Source organism: Archocentrus centrarchus, chromosome 10 (assembly GCF_007364275.1).
Source record: "Archocentrus centrarchus isolate MPI-CPG fArcCen1 chromosome 10, fArcCen1, whole genome shotgun sequence".
Classification (NCBI taxonomy): domain Eukaryota; kingdom Metazoa; phylum Chordata; class Actinopteri; order Cichliformes; family Cichlidae; genus Archocentrus; species Archocentrus centrarchus.
Genome location: NC_044355.1, coordinates 37,807,392 through 37,822,180, shown reverse-complemented (window position 1 = coordinate 37,822,180; position 14,789 = coordinate 37,807,392). Strand labels below are relative to the sequence as shown.

The 14,789-nt window shown below is 44.0% G+C and overlaps 1 protein-coding gene across 1 annotated transcript; it reads left to right on the top strand.

Moving 5' to 3' along the window:
• Nucleotides 1-122: 122 nt before the first annotated feature.
• gm2a (ganglioside GM2 activator) lies at nt 123-10,675 on the top strand. The gene is made up of 4 exons (XM_030738747.1): nt 123-146; nt 323-475; nt 8,731-8,913; nt 9,088-10,675. The coding sequence occupies exons 1-4, from the start codon at nt 123-125 to the stop codon at nt 9,241-9,243; spliced, it is 516 nt and encodes a 171-aa protein (XP_030594607.1). The 3' UTR covers nt 9,244-10,675.
• The last annotated feature ends 4,114 nt before the right edge of the window (nt 10,676-14,789 follow it).

Below are 14,789 nucleotides of genomic sequence, written 5' to 3'. Positions count from 1 at the left end.
GTTAATCACCGCCCTGCACTGGGTTGATTTCATGTGACTGTCCCAGCAAAAAACCTTAGTTAAGCAATTTTTCCAAGAATGGGCACAAAAACATTAAGAAGCATAATAAATGGTTCAGTATAATGAATCAGAGGCCATTTGTCTTGGTGGGTGTCTGTGGGTGGGTGTGGCATGGTTGGACTGTTTCACGCAGCTTTCAGGTCTGGACGAGTTCATTTGCATGGATTATGGAAATGAGCGCAGACCTGTGTGGGAGGCAGTGAAAGCAGGAACGCTCTGACAGTGAGGGGAAGCACTAAACATTGTTTTGTACATTTTGCAGGTTTCGGGTTTCAGCTGGAAGAACTGCGGCCAGTTAGATGATCCAGCTGTGCTGAAGACCCTCTCTGTGTCTCCAGACCCGATCTCCATCCCAGGCGACCTGACGGCCTCTGCTTCTGGCTCCACATCTGTTGAGCTCAGCGCTCCTCTGGCTGTGAGTGCATCTTCATTTGACGGTGTATGACAATGAAGTGAGGATGCTTTAAGTAGAATTTCATGAAGAACTTTTATTTATGATTAACTTCAAAACGAGCTGATTTTGACGGAAGCGGTCAGGTCTGTTACATCGTTTCACAGCTCAAACACTATTTAGCACTTCTCTTTCAGTGCAACCAAACTGGACAGAGGTTGCCCAGTTTGAAATGATTTTTTTCATTTTGTCATAAAAGCGACCTGCACAGCACACTTCACATACTCACAACCAATTACAAACACACACGGGCAAACAAACCCAATCGACCAGTTGACCTGGGACGGAGCCTGTCTCAGCTGTCGTAGGGCGAGAGGTGGGTGCACCCTGGACAGGTACCCCAGCCTATCACATGGCAAAAACAGAGAGACAGACAACCATTTACACTCAGATTCAAAACTACAGTCAATTTCGAATCACCAGTTAACCAGACACACGTGTCCTTGGACTGTGGGAGGAAGTCTGAGTGCCTGGAGAGCAGCCAGGGAGAACATGAAAGCTCCACACAGAGCGACTCCTGTCTGTTTGAATCCAGGCAGCAGTGCTAATCACTGCACCTCCGTAAACACAGCTTACTAGTTGGTAACCGTCATTATAGGGTTTGTCTCAGGCTGCTTGTCACTGGCTACAAAACAGTGAAGCATCACAAGGTCGTAATGTGCGCCTTGAGTTTCTCATTCATCACAAAGCTGTGCATAAAATAATGTTTATGACTTGTATTTTGTAGGGAAAATAAGCAAGATTTTATGATACTGTTCTGCTGGCATTTATTACAGTAAAGTTAAACTTGCTTGAATAACTTAAATGATGATAAAAATTAAAGGATGGGTTATTGTAGGGTTCATCTGTTAATTATAAAAAGGCAGCTCAGTAGTAATAGACCTGTGACAGGTGTCACCCACAATGTCAGTTTAGCATGTCACCATCAGACTGGATACAATTTTGAAAGTTTCTGTGTTAGAAACACTCAATAAGGAGCAAGAGACAGAGAGAGACTTGTCTTCAGAGAATAAGGATTGTCCTGTAAGATACATGAGGAATTTTTGCAAGTCTTAAACCAAGATACAAGCAAGAGGGACCTTGCCAGTAACCAAGAAGCTGCGATGTTCAGAAGAGGTGAAGTTGCCAAGGGAAACAAGAGGACATTTATAGATGCGAAAAAAGCTGAGGTTACATTTAGAGGACAAATATGAGCACAATCCATTTGTGTTAGAGTAGTGCAGCTGATTACTCCTGAATGTTACTGTACTCAAGCCTACTCTGGATAATTTGTTATCCTCATAACTCATTCCACTGTTACGTACAGTGCTGTGGGTCTTTTTTTTTTAACTTATAAAGACTGCAGCCTTCATTATTTATACCCTTTCATACCACAGATCTATCTGAGATATAGGCCTACATGGGTTTGTGAATTAAAATAGGACAAACTTCCTGCATTCAGAAGGAAGTGCAGCATGAATGCGCCTAACTGTCATCAAAAGAGCCACTTTCAGAGGGATAAAGCCTATTTTCCAGTCAAAGCATCCATTCCTCTATAGCTCAGCATCATTAATGGAACAGCAGGACCAAGAGCGGTGCTTTAGAGTCATTACCTATTCTACCATCACACATTATTATTATTATTATTTTTTTTAAAAAGAAATGAGATGATACACAGAATACAGCTTGCTTCACATACTATTGTTTAAAAAAAGAATATGCTTACCTGAATCCATTTAAAAAGACAGAGAGAGTAGCGTTTGCTCCGGAGTCTGTGGAAAAACGCGGAAAAGGGCTCAGCGTTCGTCTTCACAAGTATTAGTGAATGTTACGGTGTTCGCCATGCTTGCTTTATAAACCACAACCCTTTTTTTTTATGACTGAGTGTGTGTCCTGTTTGTTTGTTTGAAGCCCTCCCCTCAGTCCTTTTTTTAACCAGCACCTGTTCGCTCTGGAAAAGTACTGCGTCCTGCCCTGTGTATTATCTTTATATCCTGATTGTTAAATCAAATTAAAAAATAACCACATAACTTTTCTTTTTAAGAAACTGACGAGCTCATTGAAACGTGAAAGCAGCAACCCCCCCAGCTGTAAACAAGACCGGTCGCTGTCGCTGATTGTGACGTTGTAAAAAGCGCCACGGTCTATGGGTGCTGGGAAGTGTAGTGATACCCGATTGTACAATTGCATGAGTGGAGAATTACACCCTGTTAAAGAAAGTTTATTTAAGCATAGCCCCCAAACAGTATGAATGGGAGAGAGTGTGGGAAAACACGAATCCAGCAGGGTTTCAACAGGTGATGGTCTGTTTTTATGCCAGTCAGCTAAAGTGTGCATTGTCTTTTAGTTAAAAACAGATGGTTTAATTGCCTGTGGAGAATTACAGTCTTTGATGCTCATATCACCTGTTAAAGAAAGAGTTTATTTAAGCATGTTTCACAAACAGTGTGGATGGGTTTGTCCTTGTCCTGACACTCCTCCTCCACTGATACACATACAGCTGCCGATCATAAATCATTCGATCACGCACGATCACACGCACGCGCACGAGGACGCTCGAATGGTGTTTTGTTATTGGACTTCTGTGCAAACCACAGTTTGTCCATAACAAACACCGTGTTCCAACACAAGGATGTCCATAAGTGCACATGGCACCAGGACACCCTAGGTCGCAGGTCGATGATTGATTTTGTAATCGTATCATCAGATCTGCGGCCGTATGTTTTGGACACTCGGGTGAAGAGAGGAGCTGAGCTGTCAACTGATCACCACCTGGTGGTGAGTTGGATCAGGTGGCGGGGGAGGATGCTGGACAGACCTGGCGCACCTAAACGTATTGTGAGGGTGCACTGGCAGAAGCCCCAGTCCGGGAGATCTTCAACTCCCACCTCCGGCAGAACTTCGACAGCATTCCGAGGGAGGCTGAGGACATTGAGTCCGAATGGACCATGTTCCGCACCTCCATTGTTGAGGCTGCTGCTCAGAGCTGTGGCTGCAAGGTGGTTGGTGCCTGTTGTGGTGGTAACCCCCGAACCAGATGGTGGTCACCGGAGGTGAAGGGAGCCATCAAGCTGAAGAAAGAGTCCTATCGGGCTTGGTTAGCCTGTGGGACTCCGGAGGCAGCTGACAGGTATCGACAGGCCAAGCGGAATGCAGCTCGGGTAGTGGCCAAAGCAAAAACTCGGGTGTGGGAGGAGTTCGGTGAGGCTATGGAAAAAGACTTTCGGACGGCATCGAAGCGATTCTGGCAAACCGTCAGGCGACTCAGGAGGGGAAAGCAGTGCTTCACTCACACTGTTTATAGTGCGGGGAGGGGGGGGGGGTGCTGCTGACTTCAACTGAGGCTATAGTCGGACGGTGGAAGGAATACTTCGAGGACCTTCTGAATCCCACTGACACGCCTTCTGTAGTGGAAGCAGAGTCTGGGGATGAGGGGGATGACTTGACCATCACTGGGGGTGAGGTCACTGAGGTAGTTAAACAACTCCTTGGTGGCAGAGCCCCTGGGGTGGACGAGATTCGTCCTGAGTTCCTGAAGGCTCTGGATGTTGTAGGGCTGTCTTGGTTGACACGCCTCTGCAACATCGCGTGGAGATCTGGGGCAGTGCCATTGGATTGGCAGCCCGGGGTGGTGGTCCCCATCTTTAAGAAGGGAGACCGGAGGGTGTGCTCCAACTTTCGGGGGATCACACTCCTCAGCCTCCCCGGTAAGGTCTATGCCAGGGTGCTGGAAAGGAGGGTGCGTCCGTTAGTCGAACCTCGGATTCAGGAGGAACAATGCGGTTTTCGTCCTGGTCGTGGAACGCTGGACCAGCTCTTTATCCTCTCAAGGATATTCGAGTGTGCGTGGGAGTTTGCCCAACCAGTCTACATGTGCTTTGTGGACTTGGAGAAGGCATTCGACCGTGTCCCTCGGGGTGTCCTTTGGGAGGTTCTGCGGGAATATGGGGTGTCTGGCCCATTGTTGCGGGCCATTCAGTCCTTGTACAACCACAGTAAGAGCTTGGTCCGTGTAGCCGGTAATAAGCCGGATTCGTTTCCTGTGGGTGTTGGACTCCGTCAGGGCTGCCCTTTGTCACCGATTCTGTTCATAATTTTTATGGACAGAATTTCTAGGCGTAGCCAGGTGGCGGAAGGCTTCTTCCTTGGTGGCCTCAGAGTCTCATCTCTGCTTTTTGCAGATGATGCGGTTCTGTTGGCTTCATCAGGGGGGGGCCTCCAGCTCGCAGTGGAACGGTTCGCAGCCGAGTGTGAAGCGGCTGGCATGAGAATCAGCACCTCTAAGTCTGAGGCCATGGTCCTCAGCCGGAAAGGGTGGAGTGCCATCTCCGGCTCAGGAACGAGTTCTTGCCTCAAGTGGAGGAGTTCAAGTATCTCGGGGTCTTGTTCACGAGTGATGGGAGAAGGGAACGGGAGATCGACAGGCGGATCGGGGCTGCTTCTGCAGTGATGCGGACGCTGCACCGGTCCGTCGTGGTGAAGAGGGAGCTTAGCGTAAAAGCGAAGCTCTCGATTTACCGGTCGATCTACGTTCCTACCCTCACCTATGGCCACGAGCTTTGGGTAGTGACCGAAAGAATAAGATCGCGAATACAAGCGGCAGAAATGAGTTTCCTTCGAAGGGTGGCTGGCCTCTCCCTTAGAGATAAGGTGAGGAGTGCAGCCATCCGGGAGGGGCTCAGAGTAGAGCCGCTGCTCCTCCACATCGAAAGGAGCCAGTTGAGGTGGCTCGGGCATCTGATTAGGATGCCTCCTGGCCGCCTCCTGGGTGAGGTGTTCCGGGCATGTCCCACCGGGAAGAGGCCCCGTGGTGGACCCAGGACACGCTGGAGAGATTATGTATCTCGGCTGGCCTGGAAACGCCTTGGGGTCCCTCCGGATGAGCTGGAGGAGGTGGCTGGGGAAAGGGAAGCCTGGGCTTCTCTGCTTAGGCTTCTGCTCCCGCGACCCGGCCCCGGATAAGCGGAAGAAAATGGATGGATGGATGGATGGATATTCTTTCACTTTATTCCTACATTTGTTTAGAAAACCATTCAAATGCTACAAAAAGTAGACCAAATTCTAACAATGTGAAGAACAGAAGTTCTCCTCCCTGTCAGACATGTTCCAATGCTCCACACTCTCAGTACTGCAACCGTTCAAGAGAGAAGCCGTCACTGAGTTTAAGCCACAGGCACAAAGTTACTCAACGGTGGTATAGCTGTCTTGTGTAATATTCTGTCTGTCAAAAAAAAACCTGCAAATCTACAAATAACTAGTTTTTCCTCAAGTCCTAAAGAAGTCTCTGTCCCTAAATTAAGTTAATTGAGTTCTTTATGCCATTAATTCAGTTGTAGAAATCTCATAAATTTCGTGGGGGTGTTTGGGCCACTGTTTTTTTTTAAAATGTTTTTATTAACTGAATCTGTCAGAAACAGCTCTGGTTTGAAGATCCCATTATAATGAGGTTTCTTCACTCTGCACCATTTCAGATGCAAATATTGTCCTCAGTCAGGCCTTGGCTCTGAGGAAAGCGAGTTCCTCATTTTAGTGCTCCTCAGAAACCACCAGATCTTGTGCTTTACCCACATGTACTCTCATTCTGACACTTCAAGTTCCCAAAAACTGAACTTTCATATTTCCCTGTTCAAGCAGTGGCGTCACAGAAATGCTTCCCCCAAAACGTTTCTGTGGTCCAGAAACATTTAACTGTGGAACATTACAGTTACATTGTTTATTGTATTACAAAGGTTCTTCAGTTATCTGCACACTGGGTGGATAGAGACAAGAAAACATTAAATGTATCTTTTTGTTCCTGCACACTTATGCTACAGTCAGCTGATATCATGTGCAGGAGGAGGACCATGGAGATGTGGACATGACGCTTATTTTTATTTCATGAAAGGACGAGAGTCTCTTTGGCCTGGTTTTCATTTGCTTTGTGTTGTTGTGTTCATATTAAAAACTGTGTCCTCATTCGCATAGACATTTGTGTTGCAATTCGTGTGCAGAGTAATGTAATGAGTATTGTAACAAATTACTTTCTCTGGTGAGTAATCAGTTAACTTACTGCATTACTTTTAAGAAAGTAATGAGTGATGTGTAATAAAAGTGAGTAAAGACTTCAACACTGTTGATAAATAACACAGTAACTTAGTAACACTGGGAATGACTGTGCGAATGATGCTGTATTAAAAGGTGTGAGTGCTTATGGCACACACAGAGCGTTTCCTGTTTTAAAGTCAGAAGGTTTGGGGATTTTTTTGGCTGTAAAGCTACAAACATACGCCTGACAAACAGGAAAAAGAAACTTTGTCACTCAGCAGAAATTTTTGCTCTTTGTCATGTGCAGCAATAAAGGATGAACTATAAAACCCTCTTCAAGGGCTCTGCTTTGGGTGTAAATCCATCTGGTTGCTCGTAGTTCTTTTACAGTGAGGACTAAACATGAGCTGATTGTTGTGATGATAATGATGAGTTTTATCATTTTACTCTACCTTTCCCCAAAAACCCCATCCCCACAGAGTCGGTGCCTACTCCCAGACCACCAAAAAAACAAATCAAAAACCAGAACAAAACAATTAGTTATGCTGCTATAGGCCTGGCTGCTGGGGGGTTTCTTTTCATTCACCTTATTTACTCTGTTTATACCCCATTCTACATTTAATAATTAATTATTATTAATCTCTGGCTCTCTTCAACAGTGTGTCTTTTGTCCTGTCTCTCCCCCTCAGCAGATGACCCCCCCCGAGCCTGGTTCTGATGGAGGTTACTTCCTGTTAAAGGGAGTTTTTCCTTCCCACTGTCACCAAGTGCTGCTCATAGGGGTTTGTTTTAGTTGTTGGGTTTTCTCTGTAATTGGGGTGGCTGTAGCTCAGGAGGTAGAGCAGGTCACCTACTGATCGGAAGGTTGGCGGTTCAATTCCTGGCTATTCCAGGCTGCATGCCAATGTATCCTTGGGCAAGATACTTAACCCCAAGTTGCTCTCTGACACAAGTGTGTGAATGCTAGATAATAAAAGCAACGTGTTGTATAAGCGCTTTGGGTGCTCAAAGCAGAGTAGAAAAGCGCTATATGAGAACTAGTCCATTTACCATTTTGTTGTTACCTTACAAAGCACTTTGGGGTGACCGTTTGTTGTGATTTGGAGCCATATCATTAAATTGAACTGAATTAAATTAATGTTTCAGCTGCACAAAATCAAAGATGGCAGCATTCATGTTGGGCTGCTTTTAGTTTTTCCTTTTGTCATGGTACTACACATACCTACTCCACAGATGTTTTTCTTTCTTAATTTTATTTTTTGATTATGAGTATACTGTTTTTTTTTTTTTTTTTCTGCTCCATTTCAGGCTGACATGTGTGATGTGGTCGCTGCTGCTTTGTGGCTCAATTCAAACACTGGCTGCTTTTGGGAGAGAGTTGGAGGAAAAAATGAATGTTTAGGCAGTAAGCAGCAGCATCCTGCAGCTTTTTAATTTTAAATTTAACTGAAGTCAAACAAACAACAAATTGGTCATCAAAATAAAAGAATTAAAAGTTCCACAGGTCTGCTGTGATAAAGGCATATTGGCCATTCACTATTACTAATTTATTAGTTCATTTTTCTTAATGTTATGTAAAGAAGAGGTGAGTTAATTGCTAATCTGATCGGTCTGCCTGTTTTCTTTTTTTACCACTAAATCGAGACTTTGAGGCTCTTAAATATTTCACTGTCTGTTCATTGTTCTCTTCAGCTGCTCTGAGGTTGCAGGATTTTTGCTGTTTGAAAGAAAAAGTCGAGCTATGGTCAAAGCCTCGGCATCGGTGTTTAGAGCTCTTTAAAAAAAGATTTTTAGATTTTAAAAATGTTTTAAGCAGTTTGGCAAAATGTTCGGCTATGAAACGACCATCAATGTGAAATCATTTAGAAAGATTGCCGCAAAGACTGTTTTATGGATCAGTTTTTATTGGAGTGATGTCAGAAGGTAGTAAAGAGCCGTTTGCCTGTATACGGAAATAATTACTGAATAATCAACAGACCTGTAACATTTTAGCATAAAGTATTTGCTGTATAAACTATAATATTATACACCTAGAGGTGCTGAGCCCGATTATATTAATCTTGTTACTTATTTAACCCCCTGCTTTGACTTTAAAACTTTAACATTGTCAAAAACTTTCCCCTGAATCTAAAACAGCCGAGCGCTGGCGTTCGCTCAGCGGTGCTTCTGTTAACACGTCTCTGACTGTTTCTCTGCTGTCTCCTCTTAATCCTCAGCTGAATGTGACTCTGGAGAAGGAGGTGGCAGGTTTCTGGGTGAAGGTGCCCTGTCTGGAGGAGGTGGGCAGTTGTCACTATCAGGACGCCTGTGATATTCTGAACCAGCTGATCCCACCCGGCCAGGACTGTCCCGAACCGCTGCACACCTACGGCCTGCCCTGCCGCTGCCCCTTCAAAGCTGTGAGTGTTTTGAGTTGAAATCACTTCATGTTCATTTTTCTGCCTTTAACCAGTGAAGACAGCAACCAGGACTGAAACATGTAGAAACCCATTTAGGGATCTAATGTGACCCCTGAACTCTGTGGCCCTTAAACTGCACAAAAACACCAGGACTGTCTCTCTCTCTCTTTTCAGGGCTCGTACTCATTGCCACAGTCAGACTTCTACCTGCCCAACGTGGATCTGCCCTACTGGCTGACTAACGGGAACTACCGGGTTCAGGGAGTCCTCGGCAGTCAGGGGAAAGAGCTGGGCTGCCTCGAGCTCACGCTCTCCATCCACTCAGACTGAGCCATCTGTGGGAGCTTTCTGGTTTGTCTCTTTGCACATAAAGTGCTTTAAAGGTGGGAAATGAAAGCAGAGGCTGCACAAATTAGGGAGATAAATGTCAGATAATAAGCAAAAAAAACCTAAAAAAACCCATTAGCTGTCATCTAGGTCTCATTTCAGCTGCAGTTTTTTTAAACAAAGGTTTCACAGGATGAAACACAAAACAGGAGCTGCTGCAGGGAAGACATTTTATTAGAGCCGCATACATGAGAGCACGCCTGAGGTGAACAATTTAGGAGGTGTGGTACACAAACGTCCATGATATGATGCATCCAAGCTGCTCTTCTTTCATTTAGTATGAACACAAACTGCCTCCTGTAACAGCTGGAAACCTTATTGTGCTGTTTTAACAAGTGAGCACAAATCACACAGACAGGGAGATTTCACAGCAGCTGACATTTTATTTGAAACTCTTTTTTTAAATTAAAAATTCAAATGACAAAACTGGAAAAAGGTGCTGCAGGGCCTGGTCTTCATTAGTGTTTTATAGTTTGTATCCTTCCTGCTGGAACAGAAGAAGTAAATAACAAAGTGGAGGATTTATCTCTAATTCTGACTTTGATCACAGTTATGAAACACGTGTCAGAGCCATATATCATGGCTGGAATAAATACGCATTCATTCTGTTAATTAAATAACATTTTGCCTCTCAGAATTTGAAGCTTTTTTTTTTGCTGTGGCTCCATTTGGGTGTAAATGTGAAAGTTCAGTCAGAGCACAGAGGTCTGCAATCCAGTGAAGAACAAACACGGTGTGTAAATGTTACAGAGAGCAGTGCATCGCAATAACCTGAAGAATAAACACTGGAGTCCTAATAATGAGGACTGTTTCTAAAATGAATGATGGAGTAAAGGGGGGGCAGGAACGTCTAAGATTTGTTCATGAATCTGTGGTCCACGTGAAGAAGAAGCTCTCTTGCAAACTGAGTCTGGATGCATCGCTAAACGCTGCGTCTCACCTAAAGCAGGTCTGCCTCTGCTTCCTGACGTCTTTGGAGCAAATGTAGCTCCTGCTAACTTCTGTGTAATTTATTTCTCATTTTTAAATGATCACACATTCCCTTTGCTTTTTCATCTGCATGTGCAGCTGTGAGCTGATGTTATTTTTTGCTTTGATTGATTTCATGTGTCTTTACCTGGGGGAGGGGCTTGGACTGTTGTGACTGAGCCGTTTATGTTTCGAGGCCAATTTAAAAATCTGTGTTGTTACTAAAGTGCCTGATTCATTCTTTTTTTTTTTTTAATTCATGCTTGGGGAGAAAAATTAATCATGGAAATGAGAGGAGTTAAATATGTAATCAGACTTTTTTTAACAGTGATGATGATGATCACAGAAAAATGTTGCTGTCATACATTTAGCTATTTGTGTGTGAATTAAACATTGATTACCTCAACACTCAAAAGTTTCTTCATCATTATGAAAATTTGTTTTAAAAAAGGATCACAGTGACTGAAAGTCATAAACTCACGTGTGTGTGCACACAAGCAGAACGTTTGGGACGTTTTTGTTACCGCAGCAGTGACTCAGCAGACACACCTCAGAGCTCCAAAGAAGTACTTGAAGGACAAAGAGCGCCGACTTGTCATGGACCGTCCTCTGATCTCGTGACCTCAACCACACTGAACATTAATGGGTCACAAGATCAAACCTTTTTGACATGTCGGCTCTTTGGGCTCTTTAGGTGTGCCTTTGTTTTCCCACAAGATGGCAGCATTTCATATCCAACAAACAGCTGGTGAGTGTTCACATTACAGTACATGTGTTCTGTAGAACTGCAGCAGCAACAGATAATACTTCATAATTATTTTTGTACCAATTGCAGCCTGAAACAACCTGCAGCAAATCTAAACATGCAAAGACATTAAAGAAACCAGAACAATAGAAATTCCTGGTTTCTTTACTTCGACAAAGAACTATTTAGTGCTGAAGTCACTGCAGCAGTGAATGTTAACAGGAAGCAGCAAAGAATACTGAAAACAAAAGGAGGAAAGTGTGTGGACTGAGCAGACATGCCAGAACAGCACTGCTGAGTCTACATGCAGAAAACAAAAAAACAGGAATTAAAAAAAGTCTCCACGTGTGCTTTCTGCCTGTCCTCTGCATGAGTATCTTCAAGCTGGTCAGCGTCCGATGAAAATCAGCTTCTACGGTTTCAGCAGAGATGAAGGAGCCACTGAGAGATCAGGTCAGAAAGATCATCAGCATAGAGACTAAAAATCCAGCTTGTCGTCCTGGCTCCTGCGCACTGTGCAGTACCTGCAGTCTTTCAGGTTTTTGCCACACAGTGCAGGATGGGTTAACCACCTTTTGTCTGCCACCATCCAGAATAACTGCCACTAAAACACCAGTGGCTCTGTTTTACCTTCTGTTTTCAGACGTGTTCAAGAAAAAAAAAAAACAAAGTTATTCCCACCAATTACTGCAAAACAAGTGTATGTGTTTTGTGCGTGCGAGCATGAGTGCATGTGTTTGATCCAGCTGCAGACCACCTGTTTCTGGTCTAATCTCAGGCAGGAAGTGCCCTACTTTGGAAGCAGCAGCAGCATTTTAACCAGAGAAGGTAATGTGGCTTCACTTAGATACCAGCCACAGCATGTGGACCCCAGGCATCATGCACTTCACATACACTCAACCGTCATTTTATTAGGAACATCTGTTCAGCTTCTTGTTAATAGAAGACAACAGTTAGTTGAATAACCACTCATTATAACCAAGCTATGCAGAAGAATATCTTTGAACGCACAACATATCAACTCAAAGCAGATGGCTCCAGCAGCAGGAGACCACACCCGGTGCCACTCCTGTCAACTCAGAACAGGAAACTGGGACTACAGTTCACACAGAGTCTCCGAAACTGGACAACGGACGTTTGGAAAAACACTCAGTACCAACTGAGTGTGGTTTAACCTGCACAGCCTTTGTTGCTGACCATGTCTATTCCTTTATGACCACAGTGTACCATCTTCTGATGGCACCATGTCACAAAGCTCAGATCAGCTCAGACTGCTTCCTTGCACGTGGCAGTGAGCTCACTGCGCTCAGATGGCCTCCACAGTCTCCAGACCTCAGTTTTGGGATGTGGTGGAAACAGATTCACATCATGGACGCAGCCGGCAAACCTGCAGCAGCTGTGTGAGGCTGACATGTCGACATGAACCAAAATCTCACCTTGATGAATCTGTGCCACAAAGATTTAAGGTATGAAATCAAAAGGGGTCCAACCCAATACTAGCAAGGCGTACCTAATAAAGTGTCCAGAGAGCATGCATTATAAAGCTTCTCTCAGCATGCTTGGCCACTAAAATACAGGAACATGTATCACTATTTTTTTTAAACACCCCACAAGATTTGTTTCTTCCTCACTGAGAACTCAAAATCAGTTTATGAGTTTATGATTTGCTCAGACATCCTCGTCACTGAAGAGCTGCTACAGACAGAAAAGTCCAGTTCACCTAAAGACATTTAATGCTAACAGGATCCCACTGGTGACAGCAAGGGTCAAAATGCTTCTCCAGACAAAATAATGCTGCGTAAATGTGAAGTTTGAGGGATTTTTCAGCCCCCCCCCCCGGATACTTTTAGTCCAGGCATGACTTTGGCTTACTGAGCCACAGCCAGGATTCTAACAGGTGAACAGTGGCTGCGGACTGATTCAGGACGAGCCTCTGATGAGTCGATCAGTTCCACATGAGTGAACCTGGTTTCAGTGGAAAGATACAACACAAGGAAATCTGTCCAAAGGAGTTAAAGTGGTCAATAACACTAAAACATCTTTAGGTGAGAAATTTTAAGTGCATATTTGTTATGCTTTTGTCATGATTTGTGACTCAGATACAGTAACAGACCTGTTCACTTTTGGTAACTCATCTACAATAATGTAATTCTATAATGGAGCAGAATAAGATATTTCAGGCTTTAGACAGACACACAGCTCCTGTTAGCACGAGCTGTGCCTGATCTGACACTGAAAACAAAAACTCAGTGTTTTCATGCCTGAAGTTCCAGTTTTCTGAAGGCAGCAGCCGAGGACCATAGAGTGTGTCTTTGGATCTAAATTAGATTTGGTAAAATATATTTATTTTGGTCACAAAGTGCACGCACACACACGCACGCACACACACACACACACACACACACACACACACACACACACACAGAGTTTATCCTCACCAGAGTGTGGTATTTGTCTTCCTCCACTCTGATCCTTATCTGGCAACATGTGGGTCAGGAGATCAGCTACATCCTGCTTTTAACTTCACACACACACACACATACACACACACACACACACACACACACACACACACACACACACACACACACACACACACACACACACACACAGTTTGTGGAGGGATTTTTCAGATGCTTTCAGTGAGGCTTCAAGCCAAACAAAAGGTGAATTTACAGGTGATGCCGCTGCTAATGGGTGCTAATGGGGTCACAAATTATCTCTCTCTCTCTCACATATGCGCACACACACACACACACACTATTGGGTGAAGCTCTGAAACTGCTGCCATTTCATGACAACAACAAGCTTGATTTTCTGCTAACCAGCTGTTTATCTTCACACTCATTATTTGTGGACAAACTGTTCTGTGTTCAACCATGAAGTATAAAAACCAATACAGCAGAGTCAGAGTTGTTAAATTGATTTTATTCTGTCGCAACTTTGCATTAACAGCATGTACAGTAGGATATTTGTGTGTTATGCCAGTATGAACCAGTAGCCTCTACCTACAGACCTCCAGCCGAGCGTAGAAGTGGAACGAAAGGACAGTGAACCTTGTGAAGCTTCTCCAAAGAGAAGTAAGACAGCGGGACCAATGGAGACACAAAGACTGAGATATTATGAAGAGAAACCTTTCCGTGTCTTTCCTTTTTTGGGTCAGTGTGTTATGCACAGTTGGAGTCTCTGTGGCTGTTTTGCATGTCATTGATGTTGTTTTCCATCTTTGCATCAGGTGAGTTTGATTGCATCTGTTTGTGTCCCTTTTCTGTTTCCAATCTGTACAGAGAAACCAAATAACTACAAATACATGAACACAAATAAATACTGTGTTCAATTTTTATTTTCTGCCAATTTTCTCCCAAAATAAACTCAATTTACCAGAAGACAGAGTGCTTCAGTGGTTTTCTGTGGCCATGCTAGCATGTTTTCCTGGGTTTTGTCCTTTGTGTGTCCATCTGCTGCACTGAGGAGCATCTGTTGGCTCAGGCATCAGAGCCATGCAGCGCTCATGTTCTTCTTTTCTGGTAAACACTCTCTTCATTTTGCATTTCATTTTCTTGGTTTTGGTGAAGCCCTGTGAGGGACAGGCCTGCCTCTGTCGGTTTTGATTTACACGATTTCTGGTCCTGTTGTTACAGTTTTTTTTTTTTTTGCAGTTTGCCTGTTTCTCTGGTTATTTTGCATATTTTAAAAATATTTTCTTTGTTTTCTTTACATCTCTGTATGGAGGTCTTTAAGGTCCTCTTGTTTCTCTCAACAGCTGTTTTGCCTG